The sequence below is a fragment of the Patagioenas fasciata genome, chromosome Z, assembly GCF_037038585.1.
Source record: "Patagioenas fasciata isolate bPatFas1 chromosome Z, bPatFas1.hap1, whole genome shotgun sequence".
Taxonomy (NCBI): domain Eukaryota; kingdom Metazoa; phylum Chordata; class Aves; order Columbiformes; family Columbidae; genus Patagioenas; species Patagioenas fasciata.
In genome coordinates, this window is record NC_092560.1 from 67068265 (window position 1) to 67093425 (window position 25161).

General features: G+C 39.3%; 1 protein-coding gene across 12 annotated transcripts in view; it reads left to right on the forward strand.

The window, feature by feature from the left end:
- MAST4 (microtubule associated serine/threonine kinase family member 4) overlaps positions 1-25161 on the forward strand; it is a 313227-nt gene that overhangs the window by 143800 nt on the left and 144266 nt on the right. For 11 of the 12 annotated variants that reach the window (XM_065860149.2, XM_065860150.2, XM_071802651.1 and 8 more), the window contains one exon: positions 2602-2633. The exons of the other annotated variant lie outside the window; for it this stretch is intronic. In XM_065860149.2, coding sequence (XP_065716221.1) covers positions 2602-2633 — 32 coding nt within the window. The remainder of the gene's footprint in view (positions 1-2601; positions 2634-25161) is intronic. 12 annotated transcript variants of the gene reach the window in all.

Consider the following 25161-nt stretch of genomic DNA (forward strand, 5'->3'; position numbering starts at 1 on the left):
AAAGATAAGACTTCTAGAATATTTGAACTTTGCAGTTGTCGGAAGATGAAGGAAATTTACTTTTGCTCTAAAACCAGCCTGCGTTGACAACATTAGCTGCATATTTAGCAGCCTATCAATGTGTCAGATTTTTATTGATTCTTTAAAACTGAAGCCTGCAACAAGCAATAAGTTATGGCATATTTTCTCCCATATAGGGGAAGAAATCCAATATTTTAAATTTTCTGTAATTTGCAATTACTGAGATGACGTTAGTGTTTGCTAAGTCACTTGTGTTGTTTAAACCTTTTTATATAGTTCTGTTATTTAAACTATGTTTATAGTTAGTAAGGTGAAGATTTTGATCCAAAATAAAGTCCAATGTGCTTTATTTGGTCATTGTATTTTGTTTTTTTAAAAGGCTGGATATCTGCACTCTGATGCATTGGCTGAACTTGTCCATAGTGAAGCATCTTACAGATTGTGTAGGCCTAGAGGAAGAATTATAGTTACTGAAATAAAACAGATCTGTGCTTCTAAAACCATATTATTGATAGTAAAATGCACAGAGTATGTATGGAGTTCGAACTGTAATAATAGGTGCAATTTGATCCAGTACACATGGGTCTTAATGCAACATCACAGCAATTTGGCAGACTCGCACACATCTTTTAAACCTGAGGCAAGGTTTATTACATTTTCAGACCACGGTTTTTGAGACACAAAGGGCAAGAGTCTCTGATCCGTTAGGTCTGCTTTGTGTTATCACAGTGGAATGAAACAGCCCTAAAACCAGCCCAACTCAAACCATCCAGAGGAGGATTTCAGGCAGGGCAGGGGCAGAAGAGCATAGTGTTGTCCTCTGGGGCAGAGCTCGTGCCTGAGAACCACGTGGAATAGTACTGAAGGCATCTTTTTCTCGTTTTAATACTCCGGGGGTTGCCTGCGAAGTACGTGATCTGAAGGTCTTAACATCAGTAAGATTTTACCTTCAGCGGTCTGTGTGTATGCAGCAGGACTAGGACAGCCAGTCTTTGGAGTCTGTTTTATTGAGACTTTTAGAAAGGAAACAGTGTAATGCCAGAAGACTGTGAAGTCATTATAGGTAATTTTGCAGTGTAACTCAGATCTGAGTTGGAGCATGTTAAGCCTGAAGAGTAAGTAGTTTTCAGTATGGTATTATTCAGTGCTTCCCTGTTTTCAGTGGCTGTGAATAAAAGAGGTGGGAGAAATGGAATAAAATCACGTAGTTAGCTTTTGAATGGTACAGAATTAGTTACATACCCAAGATTTTGTTTTGTTTTTTACTTTGTATGAGGCAGTTTTACTTAGTATCTTGGCAGTTCTTAATATCTTTATGAGGAAGTCATTACAGTGAATAATCTCCTCCAGAACGTTATTCTGTAGTCAAAAGTAGTGCTGCAGGATGGCATGCATGAGAATGGGCCAAGAGATTAATGTGACTTGGGTGTCGACAGAAGGCACTGCCTGTCATTTGCTGTACTGTTTCAGTGATAAGCCATAACCAAAATACTCCGATTTAAAAACAAACAAACAAACAAAACCAAACCGAAAACCTGAATCAAAGGAAATAAATTTAAAGTACATGTTGCAAGTCTGTTAAATGGAATGCAAAACCAAGTATGATTCTTGCTTGTACATTTTGGCAGTTTTTCCACAATCATTCTGTTACAGTATGACAGTGCCTAGAATTACTAGTGAAGTTTCTAATTAGAAATAGAACACAATGGCATTGTGAATATTAAAGAACAAAACATACAAAAGGAAGTACGTCGGTTCTACATTGCAGTTACATTTTGTTCATGATGAATGTGACATTTTAAATTTAGGGGAATTACTCAGCTTCATAATGCAATATTGTATGCAGGTGTAACTGTTCTTTTGTATGTAAGCACATGTTATGCTAAAAGATGTTGTTTTAAATTGCAAATTCTGAACAGTTGCTGGAACTTCCTAGGAAGTGCCAGAATTTGTTACCAAGGCCCCTGATTCTGCTCTCCTATGCCTTTGCATTATGATCTCTAATTACATTGTTTCACACTATTTTTTCCTGCCTCATTCAGTGAACAGGATGGGCGGTGCTCAGGAATTGAGCCACTACTTGATATTTTAATCCTTATCATTCAGTTAGCAGCCTGGGCTTTATTTACTGCACACCATTTTAAAGTCTCTAAAGAATACACAGTTATTCATTCCCTTATGGCCCTTCTAAGTTGCCTTGCCGAACTATATTTATCTATTCAGTTCTATTTTCATGTGCATTTTCTGGTCAATACCTATAACTTTATTTGCTGTGTGAAGTGAACACGTGTGCACACATACACAGCATGCACATATATATTTATGACTGAAAGAGAAATATATTATTATTCTCTTTGATAACTTCTAGAATGGAATTGAATGTCTGTTACACACTTTAAAACAGCCTTTCATGAGGGTGTTAAAAGTAAACATATTATTTATAGTCACAGTCCAAATGCACCACTTCTGTCTGTCTGCTACTAGTGGCATGGGATGTTTACAGTACTTGTCTTAAAAAGGCCACTTCCAGTTAAAATAAGTTTTGTTCCTAATACAGTGTAACTTTTTTTTCTGTTGCAGAAGGAGTTGAGCCTTCCAAGAAGAGGAAGTTTGTAAGTATATGAAGTTATTTCTATTGTGCTCACAATGTAGTATGCAATTTTGACAGTTTTTGAGTAGGCTAGTCTTCATTTCAGAGCAGTTAAAATGAAGGTTAAATGTAACAGTTGATCTGCCTTAAGATACATACCAAAAATCAAGATTGTAAATGAAAAACTTTGGGTTGCAGAGTGACTTTTTTTCATGCCCATCCCCCTCTTCTAGAGGAGCTACTGTGAAAGATTTCCAAAGTGGCAGAAAATTCTTATATTGAAGCTTTTATTTTGTATTGAAGTTTTCTCCTGTTAAAAATCAAGGAAGAAATTGGGTTACTTCGTGAATGATATAAATGAAACTTGACATGTAAGTAAAACTGTTTCCTTAGGAAATTCTGTGATCAGACCTGTGGGTGAAAAGTTCTACTAAATTTATAGGGTTGTTAAGCTACTATTTTGATTAGTGGAAGTGGAGACCATATATTCTTGTCTAAATTATTACTGAGTTAGAGTGGTATGAACTCAGATACCATGGTTTAGTTGTGCTTTGCTCAGATTTCTGTACCTTGGCTTGGTTTTTCTAGTGTTTTTCAACTGTTTGGTTTTAAAGCTTATATTTTTATTTGTATTTATTTCTTGTTCTCTGCTAGTAATTTATTGAGAAAATATTGGGATAAGAACGTAGCAAAACATCTTCGGAAACAATCTCTCTCCGCTTAATACTTTCTTTCAAAAATATCTTAGGACTATGAGGCTATCACTGTACTTGAATAAGCTTGTATTAATGTGCCATAATGTTGTGAATAAAACTCTGAGCCCTTGCACAAAAGACCAGTTATTTGGTTTTATTTTTCTATGCTTGTTTTCAACTTGATAATGCTGAGGTGGAGGTAGGGTTGGTGTGTGAATAACTGGAACTGGAATTGCTGGGAAATCATAGTTAAGTGCTCTGTTGTTCTAAATTAAATGGCATAACAGAAGCCTGTACTTCATAGGACATCTGCTGATTTGGAAGAGATTTCCTTGGTTTAGATTCTGGCACATGAAAAGTCTTATACTAAATAGTAAACAAGCCCATTATTTAAGAAAAATCAGGAAAATATAAACTAATTCCACATCAAGTATTTGATTATTGCAATGACAAAGAGAAAAAACAGTTAATGAAAATTATTTTTTGTGCTTTCGTCTGGTGCACTTGATGCTTTATGTTAACCTACGCTGTTGAAGTTAATAGCTAACTCCTGTTGACTTCAGCCAGAGCAGAGATTGGCTTTTGAGGCTTTTTTAAAATCCGTAGCCATGGCTTTGCTTACTCTTGCTATGATGTTTGACACTGAACATTATTAGATATTTTTCTCCAAGTCCGAAAAATGGCTGAAGGCAATCACCTCAATTGCATTAATATACTTATTTTTATAACTGATCAGTGAGGTGTAAGTGCAGATTCTGTAATGTTGCTGAGCCTTCAATAAAGTATAGTAAAGGAATAGCCCCTTGTCAGCAAAATCGTATCTAGTTATTAAAGTGCTTAGGGTTTTGCAGATGGTATTTTAGAATATATTTAATACCATGATGTTAGTTATCAGGGCTCGTAGTGCTGAGGTTAGCAAGGGCTGTAGCATCAGGGTTTGTGAGTGTGGGGCATGTTGGCTGCTGTGTGTTAAATGTGTATTGACATGAAGACTGAATTTCGAAATGTAAGAGGTCCTGTGTTTTTATTGCCATAATCACCAAGAGGTCCTGAATGGCTCCAGGTAGGTGTATCACTTTGTTTTCTGGAGCTTCTGAGCCGATGGCATGCCAAGGATGCAGCTTTGAGCAGGGCAGGGAGAGCTGGTTCAGGGCTGATCAAGTAGAGAAGCTTGGAAAGCAAGGTGTGGGTTGATGAATGACTGGTACTGATTCTCTCCTTCCCCCTTCCTCTTCTTTGAAAAGATCTCTTATTCTCTTATATGGAACAGTCAGAGGAGGAAAGGAAAGAGGGATGCATGAGGAAAGGAAAGAGGGATGCATGAGGAAGGATGTCTTGCTTCTGTTTCACCATATGTATGTTTCAAAGAACTAGTGTGCAAAATATTTAAGCTTTCTTTTATATCTGTTACATTATTTTTTATACCTATTTTAGACTGGCTACTGACTGGACCATACAGAGTTGTTCTCCATATATGTGCAGATAGTTTTTAAAATACATTTTCTATGACGACATAAAGGAGGCTGCTGTTTCTAAGTCTCAGTGGGATGGGATATGGTATATGTAATATGTTTGTATGGAAAGGTGGATATTTGGCAGGAAGCATACTGAGTTACAGATCATTTGAAAATAAGTGGTATTTGACTGATATGGAGTACCAGCCTTTCCCTACCTATTCTGCTGAACGAACTAGAGCTCTTGGACTTATCTACCTACGTGCTTATCTTAATACCAGAAGTATGACTCGGATTTCTTTCATTAAGTTGATCAGATATGCTCGTTGCCAGCAAAAGTATAAGCAGAGGAGTCTACCTGTGCAGTACCTGTTATTCCCAGTTCATTAGCTGTGGCATCTGTTCCAACATGTGTTACTTGCTGCAAGTCGGCAGTGTTTGTTTACGTGTTGAGCCTCATCTGACAGAGGTATCCTGATTGTGCCACTGGGCACATTCATTCTTGCCCTGTGTGGAGTTATTCCCCCTAGTAGCTGGCCTTTTGATCTGCTCTGTGGCTGTCAACCTACAAGCCCAACTGGCTTCAGTTAAAGAGCATGCCCTCTGTTTTCCCTGACCTATTTATGTTAACCATTGCTCATTACATACAGAGACTTCTCTGGAAACCAACAGCTTTCGTGCTTTTTGTTACACAAGATTCAGCTGAGGTAAGGGCAGGGTGGTATGAAATTCTGTTTCCTGGTTTTGAAATAGAAGACTATACAGGTCAATGGCATGGTGGTGGCAGAAGTGAAGGAAGAATCAAGAGGGGATGGAAAAGGAGGCATGGGAAATTTAATGTGTTTTAGGGGGAGCTATGAGAGGGAATTGAGGATACAAAGTGAAGGAAACTTTGAGAGGGAGAGGGCTTAACTTTTCTGTTCTTCCCCAGGTTGTGGCTGTGGAGCCTCATTTTGGATCTCATTAAATAAGTTAATCTTTCTGTACATCTCCTACAATTAAACGCCATTCTAATTTTACATAGTTGTTGTACAGCAACTCATATAAAAAAGAACGGGAGACAAAAACACGCTAAAAGGTTGAAGTTAATTTTGGCATAGTTGGCGTAACTGAGATAAGGGGTGCTGGCTGAGAAAGAAAGAAGCCATGTTTTCCATCCTGAGAGCACCCCCTGGCTGTGACGGTGCAAGTGCTTGTGTGGGCACAGGCAGAACTGATCCAGATTGTAACGAGCTTCGTTCAGGTTCTTCGGCATGTTTGTCCAGCTGCACTAATGCCTTGCTGGCAGCAGGCTGTGGTAGTATGGGGACAGAATGAGTGGTTGGGAGCTTTCTCTAGGGCTGTGTCCAGCAGCAGAACTGATGTTATGTAAGCTTAACATGATTGTAAACTTGCATTGCTGTTACTATCCCACTTTGCAACTCTATCAGAAAATCATAGCAAAGTGTATTTTTGCACACTGCCAGTATGGGAATGGATTATTTATATGTCAGTACGATATTTTTATTGATTTGTTTATTTCCACCAAACACTTCCAAGTACCAAGGGAGACTTTTGTGCTTAATGTTAAGCCAGGCTCAGAAATACAGATTTAATTTGATCAGAATTAAGTGCTGCTAACATCTGTGTATGAAGCATGCAGATCCTCTGATGAACCAGAGAATGCCTAACTGCATCTAAAAATCCTTTTCCTTTGCATATTCGGAGTGTGGAGTAGCTGGAGTAGGTAGCCAGAATTCCCTCAGTGTGTGTTGTGCATTAACTGGCGGAGCTTCCTTCAGTTAATTTGAGGCATCAGTGTCCTTATCCTCTTACGTTTCCTTCGCATACCCAGAGTACAGCAAAATGAGAACCTACAGAGAGGCTGGGCATGAACTCAAAGGTTGTGGCACAACAATGACCCTCAGCTTTAAGTAGGTACATTCTGGTTTAAAATGCCATTCTCCTAAAAATAAGTTAACAACTGGCTTCTGTGAGGTGAGGAAGAGCCTTCAGAAACACTAACACTTGAGAAGTATGCAGATGGTAGAGAATGTTCCTCCTGTCTTTAGAGATTCAGTGGTTAAAGCACCTACTGTAGAAATAAAATACCTCACTGTTACAGACTAAATTTCTCTTTCCTTTTTCTTTTATTTAATCTGTCAATTTCAGTTTAATTGAGAGCTAGACAACTTTTATGTATTTATTTTTGCTGCATCTGTCCTTCTCTTGACATTTCTGAAACTAATTTCAGTAATTATAAAGTATGGACTGTAGTTCAGGAGCAGCAATTATATAATCTACTTGCACCTGTGGAAATGTCAAAGTTGGTCACAGAATTTTCATAGAATTCATTTACGCATTATGGTGAAGCAGCTGATATCCTTGGATAACAGCAACATAAGAGGGTGACGGGCCAAGAATTCAAGAAAAACACCAGTTTAAAACCACTGCTTGCTTAGGGGTTTAATTCAACTTCAAGAAATTTAATAACAGTTTTATAAGGAAGTTTTTTTCAATGACAAATACGGACTATCATTTAACCTCGGGAAAAAAGTAGGAATGAGAAATTGAGTGGAATGGAATTAGGAGATCAGGCCAACTGTACTTAAAAGAAAAAAAGCTCTGAGGCCAGTGTCGTGTAGGTGGACAACACAGGAATTCTGCAGTTTCTTTGTGCATGTATATATGTATGCTTACAGATAGATAAATGTATAAAAAAGTAATATATAGATGACCTGTGATAAGGAAAAGTGTTTAGATCAGATGCCAAAGCACTCAAAGGAAATCTCAAAAATTAAATACATTCATTGTACAAGCCTAACTCTCTTCCAACAGCTGCCTCTGAGTTTTATCTCCCTAATTGGATAGGGTTCTTTGTGTCCTGAAGGATACAACTGTTGAAGACAGTCAAGGAAATGAATTTTGAGTAACTGTGAAGAATTCAAAAATAATGCAAACAAAAGCCTTCAAGCATCCCAAAACATGTAAGAAAGATTGCTGCTTCCTTTGTCTTATGTATGGTTGTTTCGGGATCTGTGTAGAAGCTTATGCGTGCAGCTTTGCATCTTTTTTCATCAAACATGTATTTGCAGAAGGGCACTATTGTACTGAAAGTGCTTGTGTCATTGCACATCATCTGCAAAGTGCAGAAATTCAAAATTGATTAATTAATCAATTCATTTAAGTTCTAGAAAACAGTCATTAGTTTTGGAAAGCATCATCTAAATAATTTTAGACATATTGCTATAAATAATACTAGATTTTTGAGAAATAACATATTTTTCTTGTTAATTATAAAAGCTATTTAAATTTCAGTCTTGAGATACTCCTGTTACTGAAAATTTGTATTCCTAATTAAAATAAAACCTCTGTTTATGAAAGTCTCAGGGCTTGTTTGGACTCTTTTCTCTGAAGGTGCATGGCCTCTGCAATCTGGTGTTCACCAAGAGAAACTGAGTGCCTTAGTTACAATAATGCACAGTATCCCGTTAAAATTTTTATGGGAGAAAAAAATAATACTTTGAGAAAACTTTCTGCAGAGTATGTGTAAGCAGTTACACCTAAATCAAGCAGTTAGTTCCTCATGCTGTGAAGTAGTGTTGAACTGGAAACTTGTAGTGCTTTATCTCTCTTCTGTGTATACTTTTCTGGTACTGCTGTTTATATTGGTGTAGAGAAGAAGTAAACAAGTTGACATGAGGTGAACGTTTTGGTAAGTACCATTGTCACACTAAAAGCATAGAGGTGTAGATCAGTTAGAGTGTCTGCCCTATAGCTGTGGCTCACTTATCTTCTGTTGCGAAATAGTGTGTGCTGACAGAAGATTGATGGCAGCTTAAGGAATTTGGTGTGCTTGGACGAGGGGTGTGGGGCAAGGTCGTCCCCAGGCAAGTCCCTGTTGCATGTCTTTGTAGTGTGTTGGCCTTTTGCTGGAAGTGCAGGGGGCAAAATAGGTGCACAAGAATTCTGAGCCAGGACTGTCAAGAACTAGCCCTTTTTGTCTCCAGACTTGGGTAGCATGGTGGTGCAGTCTGAACTGTGAGTACAGCTCATGCTTAGCTATGAATCCAGCTATCCATGAAGTTCCACTTATTACATGTACATCAGGTACTTTTATTACTCTTTGCCTGTGTGTTAGAGCAACAGACTTAGTTTGCTGATCTAAATTATGACTAAAAAAGAGTAACTTTCCTCTGTTGGGTTAGTTGTGTCCATACTTAGAGTTTTTCAGGCATAATAGCAAAAAAAACCCCACCATCGTCTTTTTTGGTGTCACAGTCAAGAGTAACTGTTTTGATATCAGCAAATAATACAATACTGCTCAGCTGTCTGTCAAAAAGAGGGCTTTTCTGGAAGGAGTGGAAGCTGTGGGTAGAGTTTAGAAGGTCTTACGCTTTAGAACCCTGAAACTATAACCAGCTTTTTTTTTTCTTACATTTAATTTTCATTTCCATTTTATCCACTCATTTTCTTCATCTGAGTTTAAAGTAAGCTGAAACCCCGCTTTGGACTTTAAAATGATTGTGCTCAATATATTAATCTTGTACCTTTGTAATAAACAACAAAGTATTAATCATGAAAACTGGTCACTTGTTCATCTTAAATTATTTGGGAGTTTATCATCTTAAATTTGGGAACTGAAGTAGATTAATTATTGTTGCCCGGTAATCAGTCTCTCAATTCAAATGTGGGTGGTTTGTGCTCAGATGGATACTCTCCATCACCGGCATTTGATTGTCAAGACGTGTGCTTTAGTGTTACGTCTTACTAGCACTATTTCTGTATGCACTTCTGTGTTAAATAAGAACGTGCTTGTTCAGCTGGTTTTCTCCCTGGTGGCAGTATACTGTAGTTGGTATACTGCGTGGTACTCAATAACCACATTTCTGGCTTTCTGACAGACTAAGTTGATTAAAGTCTATAACTTTCGGCGTTTTTTCTATTGCTGTCATTGAGGTGATTTTTTTTCCTGCAAGTCTAATTTTGTGGTGTTTGCCCATGCTATGGGTAGACAGAAAAATTCTGTCGCCCTTTTATATCTCTGTGTTATTGTTTCTATCAGTACCCTTTTGTCACAGACACGCACCAGGGGAACAATATCTTCCAAACACCCCTATATGACTTTTCTTAGTGGTGACTTAGTAGGTGCAGCTGACACACACTCTCAAGTTTCTAGATGCTTAACATTGCATTTGTCATCAAAATGCATTTTGGTTTAAAGGAGCACAGAGAACCAACAGATACAGATCACTTCATATGTGACAACATTGTCATCCTCAGTATTTGTCATTTCTTCTTTGTTTTACCTTTGAACTTTCAGCAGTGGTTTTAAATCTAATTTACTTGTCACTGATGAAAATGTTGAATAGCATCAAGCCAGACGATAAAATTTTATGAACTGTTTAAAAAAATCTCCTATATACAAAGGAGATTGCTCCACTAACAACTTTTCTTTTTTTTTAGATTGGTTAATGAACTCTAAATCTATGTAATGTATGCTTTATTGAGATTTTCATGCAAATTCTGAAAAAGGATTTCAAATACTTCATGAATTCCACGTGTCTGGGCAGGTCACTTATGTATGACATGGGGGACAAGGACCACTGGCTGTTGAATCTTCATCACATCTTTAGGCTTCCTTGTGACTGACAGTGGAAAAACTCCTTTTTGGACACGTTTTTTGTATGCTTTAGGAGCCAGCAGTTACTGTAGCACGATCCTTTTGCCTCACAATCTTGCTTACTTCAGCCTCCATAAATTTTATGCAAGTCTGCTGCCCATTGTTTGTGTTTCCTTGTGGTGGAGTTGTGTTGGCCAAACGGGAAGAGTCATGACATGTGCCTTGTGCTGTGCAGCCTTGTTGCCATCCTCTTTTTGTCAGCACAGGGTCTGCTGCAGACAAGTCCTTTGTGCTGGGGACAGCACAGCCTTGTTTTTGATGTAAACAACACATCCCTTGGTAACCATTCTGTGATTTTATTGCTGTTAGTTGTGTCCTTGGCTATCAGTATATATATATGTTCTGTTTAATCTTCTTCCTTTGTTTCTTTTGGTGCTTTAACATGCACATTTGCATCCCTGCTTCATTTGTACCAATATTAATATTATTACATATCTCTGCATGTTGTCTCTTGACATATGTTTTACTACTATATATGTAGGTTTTACACAGTGACATTCTCTCTTTATGATTTATCACATCATATGTTAGAGAAAGGAGCTATCTGTTTTAATGTAATGTAACACGTCCCTTCTCAGTGAAAGATATATACACTGCTTGAGGATATTTTAGAGCCTTGTGAAACCTTGTTACCGGTAAATTCGTGGTCATCTGTGTGTGTGCATGCACACAATCTTTAAATATACAGAAAAAAAAAGTCAGGTAGTAATGACTTTTTGTGTATTTTAAGACTATTTTTTGTTGTATTAATGGGACATATGTTCATACAGCATTGTCCATTATATTCTTCGATCATGTAGATATGTTTCCAAAGCCCAGGACATGACAAAATTTATTGAAATAACGCGGCTACCTGGAGGATTGATGACCAGAAAATGAGGTGTTTGGGTTTTAAAGCTTAATTGTGTAACATGATATTTATCTGCTCTTGTTCTGTGAGTGGTGTGGTGTCTTAGTAATGTAAATTACCACCTGGCCCATGCTTGCCAAGGTACCATGGCTCTCCACAGTGCTCTGGGTGTGCTATTCCCTGTTGGAATATTTTTTGGCTACTTAGGCAATGACAGGACAGAGTAAAAAAAAGATAAATAACCTAAATAATTCTGTATCATAATTGTGATGAGATTAAGCCACAAGGAAAATGCAAAATTAAATCAATATTTAGGGTCAACTTGTGGTCCTGTAGGGATATTGCAGAATTTCAGGGTAAGGGAATTGCATGATTCTTGGAAGGAGCAAAGAAAATCAAGTGTCTGGGTGTCTCCATACTTTGCCTAAATTAATTTTTTTTTTGCAGTAGCTTATATGAAAATTTAAATATTTAAAATATTTGTATACTTGAAAATAATTATTTATAGCATATGAGGTTCAACCTAGATGTTGGAGGGCCAGATCTCGTGGCTAATATATTGCTGGCATGTGAAGGCAGGTGCTGAGGTGCTAAAGTAATTGAATTTCTACAAAGAAATATCAGTAGAAAAGACCTCATCAGTTCACTGCTAAATCTTGAATAGTGAACTTGACAAAATGTGGCAAGAAAGAGTAATGGGATGGAAGTCTGACGAACTGGCTAACCTACTGTTCTTGCTCTTCCTGTGTGACGGTCCACTGCCCTCAACTGCCTTTTCAGCTTGTGGCATTTTTCACTGAACTGTGCTTTTTCTATAGGTTCTGCCCTTGTGTCCTGCATTACCTGTTGAACCCCTGGTTCCTGGTGTTTGTAGTGTTTCTGTGTGCATAAAAGCAGCAAAGTACATAGCAAGAGAAGAGAGAAAATGCTAGGGGAATGTAATGACTGGAAATACCAGCTGCTGAAACAAGGGGATGGTGATCTCTGAGCAGCAGGCTGGAGTCCAGAGATAACTCTATGAGCGCAATAATTGCATTATTAAATTCTGACATTCAGTGGCAAATGTGAGAGATGCATGCTGAATAACAAAAATATTTTGGAAAGGTACTTGCGCTGAGTATTTTTAAATTAGCATTGGCTGTTTCCTTAATTTTTTTGTGAGCAGAGGTTGCATTGTAATTAAAATTATTTCTCTTTGATATTTGTTCTAGTAAAATTTAAAAATTATATGACATATACAAGAAGAATAAATGACGATACAACTACCTGTTTTATTCTGCTGCCTGAGAAAGTACTTACCGAGTGAGAAACCTGGCAGAAGAACATAATGTAGGTAATCACTGCTAGTCAGTGCAGCTTGAATTTCAAATAGTAAATCTTGAAAATCTGACATACTGAAACAGCTTCGTGTTCCTTGTTTGTTTTTTTCCCAGTGGTATTAATTTTGATAAGTCCAGTTTTCTTAATGAAAATTCAAGGTTTGTCAAAGAGAATTGTTTGTCACAAAGGAGTTACAATGTCCTCATGAATTGCATGATCCAGGCTGTCCTATGCTGTATTGATAAATTGATTTTTTTTGGCACTGATGCTTCAAAGATTTGAATAATCTCTTAATCTACAGAAAGAGCTTTCTGAGACTGTGCAATTTCTAGCTTGCACACATTTAGCCTCTGTAGGATTGGGGTCATTGTGGGACTCTGGGGAGATTACGTGATTGTTTGATGAACCTGTGCTCCGCTTAAAGAATTCCAATGATAGATTTTTTTTTTTCTTTTGTGGAGATGGAAAGTGAGTTATAACTTATAAATAAATGTTTGTTTGCACTTAGGTTTCTGCACAACGTATTTGTTCTTCTGATAGCGATATCACCTGTATTCTAAATATCTGCTTTCAGGTAAAAGAATCAGTTGCTAAACATCAGGGATCTGCCTGCCTTGTCTCTTCTGTCAGGCATTCTGGCATTACAGATTATCCGCTTGAAATTTTCGGTATTATGGTCATTTCGTTACATGAAGTAGAGGCTGGCTTCCTAGAGATGTCAGGATCATGAAATCCCAATGAACCACTTCTGTTTTGTCTTACAGGAGGAGGGAAGTCCTTTTTTTTCCTCCCTCTTTCCTGTGAAATGCCAATTTGAACCTTTTTTATTACTGTCAGTATTCTAAACCAGTACTGTTGCTTATCACAGAGGATATGAATGTATTTGTTATCTGCAGTTTCTTTGTGATTCAGCTGGATTACCACAGCGTTATGTGCCTTGACATAAAGCACTTGGGAAACTCTGGTTTATGCAGAATGCTTGATTATCTCCTGAGAGGCAAATGATACCTGCTGATGTGTGCTGGCTTCCCCCAGAACACCAGGTCAAGATCTTCATCCTGGTTGCTGCATGGCATGGGATAGAAATGTTGGAGAGACTATCTGAAAAAGTAATGGTCTCTAATATTTGCCTCTTAGTTTGCAGTAGTGTCCTACCACATTTTCTTACACTGCACTGCTCTCTTACATGCACCCTAGAGATTTATTTTGGATTAAGCCAAATGGGAAGATCTGGAACTGAACAATGAGTACACACTCATTGTGTAGAGACCACATGTGTACTGGGAGAATGCTCTTGGACCACTGACTTTGTGTAATGTCCTCACATGCTTCCTTTGCTATGAAAAGGACAGAAGATACAGAGAAGGCAGAGTTACTGAATGCCTTCCTTGTCTACTCTGCTGGAGGCTGTCCTGAGGACCCCCGTACCGCTGAGGCCCCCGAGGAAGCCATGACAATGGAGAGTTTGTCTTATTTGATGAGGACTGGTTTAGGGACCAGTTAAGCAATCTGGACATCCATAAATCCATGGGTCCAGATGGGATGCACCCATGGGGGCTGAGATGCTGGCTGAGATCATTGCTAGGCCACTCTCCATCATCTTTGCCAAGTCTTGGGAAATGGGAGAGGTGTCTGAGGACTGGAGGAAAGCAAATGTCACTCCAGTCTTCAAAAAGGGCAAGAAGGAGGACGCAAGTAACTATGGACCGGTCAGCCGTACCTCCATCCCTGGAAAGGTGATGGAACAACTTATCCTTGGTGCCATCTCGAGGCATATCAAGGATAAGAGGGTCACTAGGGGCAGTCAACATGGCTTCACCAAAGGGAAGTCATGCTTAACCAACCTCATAGGCTTTTATGAGGACATAGCGAGGTAGAGAGATGATGGTAAAGCAGTGGATGTTGTCTACCTTGATTTCAGTAAAGCATTTGACCCAGTCTCCCACAGCATCCTCACAGCTAAACTGAGGAAGTGTGGACTGGATGATCGGGTAGTGAAGTGGACTGTGAACTGGCTGAAGGAAAGAAGCCAGAGAGTCGTGGTCAATGGGGCAGAGTCCAGGTGGAGGCCTGTATCTAGTGGAGTGCCTCAAGGGTCAGTACTGGGGCCGGTATTATTCAATATATCAATCAGTGACTTGGATGAGGGAATAGAGTGCACTGTCAGCAAGTTTGCTGATGACAAGAAGCTGGGAGGAGTGGCTGACACGCCAGAGGCTGTGCTGCCATCCAGAGACCTGGACAGGCTGGAGAGTTGGGCAGGGAAAAATTTAATGAAATATAACAAGGGCAAGTGTAGAGTCTTGCATCTGGGCAGGAACAACCCCAGGTTCCAGTATAAGGTGGGGAATGACCTATCAGGGAGCAGTGTAGGGGAAAGGACCTGGGGGTCCTGGTGGACAGCAGGATGACCATGAGCCAGCACTGTGCCCTTGCAGCCAGGAAGGCCAATGGCATCCTGGGGTGTATTGGGGTGGTTAGTAGGTCCAGAATGGTTCTCCTTCCCCTCTACTTTGCCCTGGTGAGACCACACCTGGAATATTGTGTCCAGTTCTGGGCCCCTCAGTTCAAGAAGGACAGGGAACTGCTGAAGAGAGTCCAGCACAGGGCAACGAAGATGATGAAGGGAGTGGAGCATCTCCCTTATGAGGAAAGGCTGAGGGAGCTGGGTCTGTCTAGCTTGGAGAAGAGGAGACTGAGGGGTGACCTCATTAATGTTTATAAATATGTAAAGGGTGGGTGTCAGGAGGATGGAGCCAGGCTCTTCTCAGTGACAACCAATGGTAGGACAAGGGGCAGTGAGTGCAAACTAGAACATAAGAGGTTCAACTTAAATATGAGAAGAAACTTCTTCATGGTGAGGGTGACAGACACTGGAACAGGCTGCCCAGGGGGGTTGTGGAGTCTCCTACTCTGGAAACGTTCAAACCCGCCTGGACACATTCCTGTGTAACCTCATTTAGGTGTTCCTGCTCCGGGGACTGGACTGGATGATCTTTCGAGGTCCCTCCCAATCCCTAGCATTCTGTGATTCTGTGAAGAGCTGGGTGGCATCTGAACCTTCATATTGGCTGTCATCCATGACCCACAATCCTTCCTGGCTCTCACGTTTCTCTTTCACTAAGTTTTCATATCTTCTAGTGTTCTTTACAGCCAGTCTGCCTTCTCTGTCAGTCTCCGCATGATGGACCACTTTCTGAACCTTTTAGCTCTTCATGATTGTCTCCCTTTCTTTCCCATTTTCTTTTTACAACTGTACTTCCAACAATCCTTTGCCCTCTTAAAAATGCCAGCAGGGGGCCTGAGGACTGGAATCTGCTCATTAACCTGTGCTGTGAGAAGAGTAAAAGCTCAGTGTTAGTGTTAGGAGATTGCTGCTGAATGTGAGAGGGACTGGCAGGCAGATAAAATTTCCGCAGATGAACCCCTCCTTCTGGAGGACCAGGGACAACAGCTCGATCTCAGAGGAGGAGCAAAGCAGGCGTGTCCTTACTAGCAGAGATCTTGAACAAACCAGGAGATGTTACTGATCCCGGTGCATCTTCATCTGAAGGCTTTACACTGTAGTCCTTTGCAGCAGCGGGTGAGAGAGCTGTAGGAATAGTTGGAGGAGGAGGAGGAAGGCTGTTTGATCTTGGGTAGGAATATGTGTCCATCGTCCATAGACAGACTTCTGCGTTTTAAAGAAGCCAGAGTACAGTGTGGCAGGAGGAGGCACCCCATGCTGACTGACTGTCAGGGCCTCCATTGTCCATAGCTGGGAATGGTGCCTGCTCTACAGCTAGGTCACATTGGCTGTTTCTTGTTTGCTAGTCCCCTGTGAACATAATGCATAATGTTTGTGGCTGTGGCCATTTTTGCCTCTACCACCACTTCTGTTGCTTCCTGAAACTTCTGAGCTCTGTTGACTTCCCTGCATCCTAGGATCTGACTCCTTCTTCCCATGGGAGTTGTGGGTCATGTTTACCCTCTGATGAGGTTTTGTGGACTGAATGCAGATCTTGGCACACTTCTGTTTTGCTGGAGGTTTCCCATCCAGTTGTATTTTCAGCCTTTGCCTAAAACTGAGCATTTTCCTTGCAGATGTGTTTTCAGGGATAGGGCAGTTGAGACCTGGGGCAGGGATCCTGAGGCAGTTTTAGGCTTGCAGGACTTCCTCTGTGAATGTAGTTTTCATATGGGGATAGGCATGACAAGAACCTGGTTACCAAGTGCTTTGTGTATGGGAGGATGAGTGATGGCTCCTCAGACTAAAATGAGGGGCAAGGTTGATGGCTCAGTCTGAGACTGGAGGTTGCAGAAACCAAATAGGTTTCTTCAGCTGAAAGCATGGGCAACAGGAAGGTGGGTGGCTTCTGTGCTTGGCTGAAAAGGAATGTGGGGAGGGACAACACCAGGACAGAGCTCTTCTGTTGTAGGTTTGGAGAAAGAAAATGCTGCTTTGGCAGGATTCCTTTCTGTTCTGCAAGGGCTAATCAGCCGTTTCTACCTCTTCAGTCTTTAACAAGTCTTTGCTACCTGAGTCGTGGTAGGAGCTAACCTAGTGTTAGCATACATTTCTGTCATCCACGTGCTACTCTTCTCTGCCATCTCTGTCCTCTTGTCCTTTCCCCCAAATGCTATAGTGTTTCTGCTTCTCTGTCACATTTTTTCCTAGCAAGCCAGTCAAGCTTACACCTGTGAGGTTTACTGAGTTGTGTTTTGACAGCTCTTATAGGCACATGAAAAGGTCAGGAAGGGTACTGGGGATAAGTGGATCCATAATATTGCCGTGCTTGCCTGAGAGGGATGGCAGAAAACTGCCATGGGGGGAGCAACTGACAGCCTAAAGAGCTGACACAGGTTTTGGGAGTCTCTTACTTTATTTTCATTGAGCGTTGGTTGGCACAGTGCAAAAGGCAGTGTAATTGGATACAATCACATTTCCTCATATCCCAGTGGCTTCACTGATGAATGTTTCGTGTGATCATGCCCCTAGGCAGTGAAGGCAAGCATAGCGTTTCAGACAAACATGCTGTCCCCAGTGTCCCTAACATGTCGCTGAGCATGCCACTGGGAACAAGTTTTTGCTGTTCTAACCTGAATGGAAGAGCTCACTTGTGCCTCTGTAAAGGTTGTGCAGGGAACATAGATGTTGGGAATGCCTTTTTCCCCTGTTACATGGTACTATTTGCAGTCAGGCAACTAGACACACCTCTCACTTCAACATGGCATGTGATGGCAGTGGAATTAAACCAGGCATGTTCTACGTCCATGTTTGGGTATGGCCTTGAGACCCAGCCTCAACTATTTTGTGATTTTTCGTAGTATCAGGGAGATGCTGCTGAAGATAAGTTCTTATAGATTGTTGTCAAACTGTGTGGATGCTTCTCTCTTAGATTCTGCTGGGAGACACTAAAATGTTTACATTTACATTTAAAAATACGGCTGTTTTTATGGTTGAAATTAGTCTGTCAGGAGCACCAAGAATGTATCTATATATGTCTAAATCCAGAAAACTTTTTGATTACTGCTTTATAAATCTGAACTCTGTTTTTTGGTTTTTTTTTTTTTTTTTAAGCCAAGTTTTATCAATAACCCATACCAACAGAGCTGTCTTGGGGAGAGAGGTTGTGGGGTGGGGATATGGTTACTTTTGAGAACCTTTTGCTATATTGCATGTAGGGTAGAAACACAAAGCAGGAAATTGCTCTGCATCGCAGGTGTAAGAAACCTGGATGACTGGCTTTAGTAATTGTTTTTTTTAGTGACCTAGCTGATGGAATATATGGTATTTATTGAGTTTGCAGCAGACAACAAGCTGGAAAGAATCTAAGTATATTGAAGAACAGTATGAGGTTTCAAAATCATTCTGACAACCTGGCAAAACATACCAGACAAAATAGGACAAGCTGGAGACTTCATACTTCAGCAGAAAATATTTGGCTTTTCAGATGCAAGGTAGTTGAGTAGGTGTCAGTTTGCAGAAGAGGATCTGAGAGGTGTGATGGTTCCACAGTGTGATGCTGTTGGAGGGGAGAAAGATGCTGAGAAGCTGATGTTTTGAGCTGCGAAGTGTGCAGCATTATTCTGCCCCACACAGAACTTACAAGGCCTTACGTTGGAGTGCTGCATTTGTTTGACTGCTGTGTGTTGAGTTAGATCAGCTGGAGAACTAATGACAAGTGTCAGCTGCTTTGAAGACTTGACATGATCTATGGAAAAACATTTACTAAGCTGTGGTTATTTACTCTGGAGAAGGGAAGGCTGAGGGGTGATCACGAAGGTCTTCAAGTATGTGGAACATCTGCCAGAAGTAGGAAATAGAAGTGTTATCTATGTTATTGGGGTGTAAAACAAGACATAATGTGTTTAAATTGGAACAAGGGGGATTCAGCTTAGACAGTGTTGCAGCATTTACTGTCTCTGAATAGCGAAGCAGAGGAGTGCAGTACCTGGGAGTATTGTGGAATTGATATCAGCTTTTAAGAACAGATGAAACAAACAGCTGGCTGGAGTGATGTGGGTAATAAAGGTATAATGGACCTATCTTGGGGAAGGGGATGATGATCTCTTGACTTCCTTCTAGTTCGCTTTATCATGTATCATTACTTTCATGGGATTAATTGCCAAAACTTTCTGCTGAAACTTGATTCCGTATTTTAAGTTTCTGTGTTCATGGAAGAAAAGACTGTCTTGTAACAGACAACATTATTCATTTCTGCCTGTCTGTAATGGTAGAATTCCCTGTGGAAATGTGTATAGGGCTTCACATAAGCATAAGACAGACTAAAAAAAGACAACTTCAGACTTTTTGAGTGTTTTTTGTGAAAGATTGTCTGCTCTGTTTTTGCTGCTCACCTCCTTTCAGAGTGCCTGTTTATCCCTGTTTGTCTGATGGCTGTTTAGAGAGAACCAGGAGGTGGATATATTAAAAAAACAAAAAGAATTAAAAAATCAGGCATACCTGTGGTAGCCTTACAGAGCTGTTGGGAAGAACCTTCTGCAGGTATGTGTGTATTCATGTGCATGATGGGGCCTTAATAAGGAATCAGTTATCAGTCAGTCAGCCAGAACAGCTCAGTAACTCACGAGGTGCATATTAGTTGTTGATAGATAGGTGTAGGGTGTTGGGAGAAGGGCTGCAGGCTAGATTATAGAATAATTAAATTTCCTATGTATGCTTTAAATTTTTGAAGAAGAATGTTAGGTACCATGATGATTTTACAAAACTATTCAACAGAAGATTTTTTTTAATGTTTTCAGTATATTTCTTTTGTTGGAAAAATAAATACAGGAAATTCAAATGGCATTAATTAGAACTGAAATATAGCTTAAATAAAGACCAGATGAACAAATGCTCATTAAGAGCCTGGGTTTGCGTTATCCCTGTATAACAAAGCTCCTGAATTAAAAAACAAAACAAAACAAACAGTTTAAACCCTATATAATGTAGAACTCTGCTAGAAGTAGATTTATTTTTTACCTCTTTTTTTAATGCTGTTTCTTTTGTATTGAAAGGCAGTTCAGATTGAGCCTGATGTCTCAAGCTTTTTACAGTTTTTATATTAGCTTGATATCTGTTGTCAAGAGACTTCATTAGTTGAGCAATTTTTATTGCTTTCTGATTTCAGATTAGGATTTTTTTTTATTCTTATAGTACGTGAAATGTGATAGGAGGTTATCTAAATCTGAAGTAGCTACTCTGGGAGTTTTCCAGAAGAAAAAATTTTGATCACAGGTGTGTCATTGTATTGGTTGAGCTTTCGATTTTGTATGAAACGTTGTTTTGGAGCTTTCACACACAGGTGCAAAAATGATGCTGCCTAATGAAGAGAGATGGGAGACAGTGGCAGAATATGAGAAAGGTTACATAAACATATTGCATTAGATGGCACCTCTTGCTGCTTTTTTTTTCTGTTATCTACAATAACAACCCAAACGATATTTAGACAAAGAATAGAGAGCTTCTCTATTTCACTTTTCTGCCAGATACCTTCATTATTTTTGTCTGTCTTCTGAGCTCACAGTTTTCCAGGACCAGCCAGCATCAGTTTGACTTTAACTTACAGCATCTGCTTCTGCGTACAAGGAGGGTGTTCAGGCTGAGGGAGCGTTCCAGAGCCATCGGTTGAAACTCACTGTGGACAACTGGAAGTGAGCTGAGGTTGCAAAGAGATTTTGCCAGGTCTGGGCTGATGCACCTTATTGAGTCCTTTTGTCTGCAATGTTTTAGGATCAGTGTTGTTAGTTAAGATGTATAATGTGACAACCACTTGCTCGCTTAGCTTAACCAGTGGTCTGCACAACAGTTCTGTTATTTTAAATGGTTTATAAACATTGCTAATAAACGTGCTCTTTTGATCTATTCCTTTGTTTAGTAATATAAACAATACCATAAAGCTGTCAGCAGAATATGCAATTCATTTATAAAAGTTATTAAAATACATTTGAATTTAAAAAGTGCTTTTAAAAACAATAATTTAAAAACAAATCCCTTGCGGAATAGTAAGAATTACTGCACTAAATAGGCTCTGGCAAAGTGTTTTGTAAGACCACCTGGTCTTTTACTGTGTACTCCAGTGACACAATAAAGCACATTATTGTAAATCGCTTACCGGTGTCAGACTTATGGGTGTGACTGTAAATGTCAGTAAATCCATGATGCTGAGATTTACAGAATTTAAGACTGGAAGGGCTCATCTGCTGTGTCTTTGTGTCATGGGATACCAGTCATCCCCCTACCCTATGAGTTTGTAGTGGTATGGACTGACACATTTTGAACACAGATAACCAAGGAGTATGCAGGTTCTACTAGAGTCTAAACCGTGCCCTGCAGTGATGAGGAATTTACTTCAGCAGGCCGTCCTGAGCCCATTGTGCAAACTGAGCTTCCAGGTGCAGGCAAATAACAGCACCTTCCATCACTGGCACCCACATCTCCTCCCTTCCTCAGGGAAACAAGTGGAAGACAGCCCCTCTCCTCTTCCTCATATAATCTGACCAAGATGAAAAATTCCTTGCCATTGCAACTGAGCAATTGAGCCTGAGCATATGAGCAAGACATACCAGACAGGGATGTAAGAAAAAGGATTCCTTTCACCATATGGTATTGCTTCCTTAGCTGTGGCCTGTCTCAAATACTTCTGGAGAAAGTACGTAATTAAAAAAAACAAAATGACCCAGAATAATCTGGCCAGTTACACGTCGACAGGAAGAATACGTGACTCTGTCTGGCAGGTAGCTGAAGCGTAAGATTGGTTTTGTACGCATTGTGTTGGTCAGTCTGTTGACTTCAGCCAGATGCAACAAATCAGTAGATTCATACTTCAGACTTCATTTTTGACTACTTAATAACGTGCCCAGACACGGTGTGTTGGAAAAAAAATGTAAAAAAGAGGTTGGGCTTGCCTTTTCACCCCATTTCTTTAGTTCTCTGTTTTGCTTCTCTCTGATGCCAAGAAGCAGTGTTGTACTGAACTGCTTTTGCATCACTCCTGTTGGAGCCTGTGTAGAAACAGTGTTACCAATGAAGCAGCCCTTAGGGTGTTGAATGTTCTCAGGTTTATAACTCTGCTTTCCACTTACTAGAGAATTCTGTAGTGTCTCAGGTTAGAACATCCAGTCTGATGGTAAAATTACTTACCTGCTGATCTGAGAGAATTTAACAAAACTAAGTTTTGAGTATAACAAGAAAAGAAGGCAGACAGGTTGAACAAGCAGGGGTGCTAGAAGCTGATCCATTGAGAGAGCCACTATGGCATCATGGTGAACTGTTGTTCATTTAACAGTAGATCCTGAGATTTTAAATTTTTCTATTGACATGAGGGGATGCAAAGTTATTAGATGCCAGAGACTGCTGCTGAAAAAAATGCAAATGTATACATAAATCTAGAAGCATGTTATATATATATTTGTGCATATACATATGTATAGATACACATACATTGCTAATATTTTCTTATCCTTAAAGGTTGTGCAATACAACACTAAACTGAGGAAGAAATTGTCTCTGAATAACACCAGTAACAAATCTGTAACTTTCATGCAGTGACTTGAATACCTCATCGGTTAGTGTGTGCAACTGACTTTTCGCAGGTGAGCGTTGCTAGTAATTGTGACACAGGTGCATTTCACTTAGTGATTACTTTGTTGTAACCATGATTCCAGTTCAGAACTACTAATCACAGGTGCTTGTCTGACAGTCCCTCTGGGAGAATGCACACTGGATAGGTGGTCATAGGAATGGAATTCAGTGCTCTCCTGAAAACTGGCAAATAGAAGTTTCAACTTTTCTTTTTGAGCACGAGCATCTTGACTTATATGGAAAATTTGGTCAAAAGCGTTGCTTCTGTCATTGTGAATTTTAGAAGCTCTTCTTAGGCCTCTTAATCACCTGTGGAATTACAGACTGCAGTACAAAGGCTGCAGTCAACAAAATTAATTCTATCTCTAAGGTGTACTAATTTTTTCCTCATGAGGAAGAAGGGAACAGAGACCAAGTAGTAACTGTGAGTGCCAGGATGATGAAGGCACCACAGTTTCCATTTTTGAAACCATATTGTAAGACTTTTACAATGTAGTATTGAAAAAATAAATCAAGATAAAATATACTAAATAAATTGACATTCTGAAGTTGTTTATCCCAAGCTAAAATGTGAAATCTGTTTAAAAAAATATTAGTAAATTAAGGTGTTTTCCCTGCTTATTATCCCCAAAGCATGGTATACAGGTAAATCTCACAATGTCTCCATAAGATAAGTAGCTGTTGTCCTTAACTTGCAAGTTGAGAGACATGACCAACAGAAAATTGGGGACAAATCATAAGTTGCTGTATGTTGGTATTAGAATATTGGTATTCTTTAGTCTTGTATTCACTGCATTCTGATGACTGTTTTAAAGCAAAGCGCATTTTTTGTGTTACAATTTCAAAACAGAATTCCTTTTTGAAAGGGAAAAATGAATGCTGTATGTCTATATAAGCATTGCTAAAGGGACTGCTGGAAATGCATAAATGCTTGAACTGCTGTGCTAAGCAAATTTGATGATAGAAACTCAGATTATATGATCTTTGGTTTTAGGACTGTCACAGAAAGAACGTGTCTGTTGTCGTCGTTCTTTGGGAGTTGATTAGTAACTCTTGAGTACCTTTGGAAAATATTATCCAAGAGTACATGCAGAACCAAGAGATGCACTGACTGCTTATTACCTCAGTGTAATTGCTGTTAAATGTTAAAGACTAATGAAAGTCAGGGGCATCTGCACTGTTAATGGTATTACTGTGTGTTACCATCATTTAAGGGAAAAAGCAAGCATAGTCAACAGCTGCAGAAGAAAGAGGCCTTGAAAGCATAGAATATTAAGCTGCTTAACTATGGTATGGAAGAAAAGTCTTTTAAGCTTGTGTTTCAGGGCAATAAAACATTACCTAGTTTTGCTTGGTTTCAACCAGAGATTAGTAAACCAGAGAGACCTAAGTAAGGATTTAAATTGCTAACTTGAGCCATATATTCTTATATTTCACTTTTAAATTTGTCCTTATCTCTAGAACTATCTAAGAGGAGGCCAGGGTTTACATTTGTGAAGGAATACAATTCTTTAAGTCCTTCAGTGCTGTTCCTGACTTTTGTTTGAGATTCTTTCCAGATGAGAGATTTTCTCTATAGAAATTATATCACCATAGGCAAAATTTGTCAGTATTTTCAGGTTAATCTAGATAAGAATACTTTAAATTGCAGATTAGATTGCATGATATTAAAAGGGGCATGAAGCAAAAGAGCAGATACTCAACACTGCTGTGTGGATTAACGTGTCTTGAGGATGAGCAAAAAGACCAGAAGATGTTCAATGGACCTCTTTGGGAAGTTAAAGCCCTGCTTGATCCAATTTTTCTCATGGAATAATATTTTGCTTGTTTTGTTGTGTTCCTCAGCTGTGTATAGCATTACTTATCCTTTGCTTTGTCTGATACTTCTGTTCCACATAGTGTCAGAAGAATGTGATGTACAAAACTAAAGTAGCTGTTGGTTTTCTGGTTGGTTGTTTTTTTGTTTTGTTAGGGGTTTTTTTTGTTTGTTTGGTTGGTGTTTTTTTTTGTTTGTTTGTTTGTTTGTTTTTTGTTTGGTTTGGTGTTTTGTTTGTTTGCTTGGTTATTTTTAGTTTTATGTACCAAAATTTCTGTTATATCTAGTACCAAGCGTGAATGTTTCTGATCTCTAGTAGAGGTATCTTTCTGTTGAAACTAACGTACTTTTTAATAAGTAAGAGTGGACTTTCTTCCAGTAGGCATAATACAATAGAGCTCTGAGGTGAACATCCAAGCATTTTAGCTTCCAAGTGCTGCAGATTTCAATTTAAAATCTCATAAGTGATAAATGAAACTTTTTATTTACCACAGAAATTGCGGTATTTATGGTAATTTAATATCTTATGGTCATAATGCTGTATTAAACTAATGTAATTGGTTTTATCAATAAAGTAGCTCATGATACTTATTTTAGGGATGATGCTCAAGATGAAGAAAGTGGTTAAAACCTACCTTTGAGACAGTGCCCTTACTGTAGCCTTGGCAAGTATAAATGAATGTTATT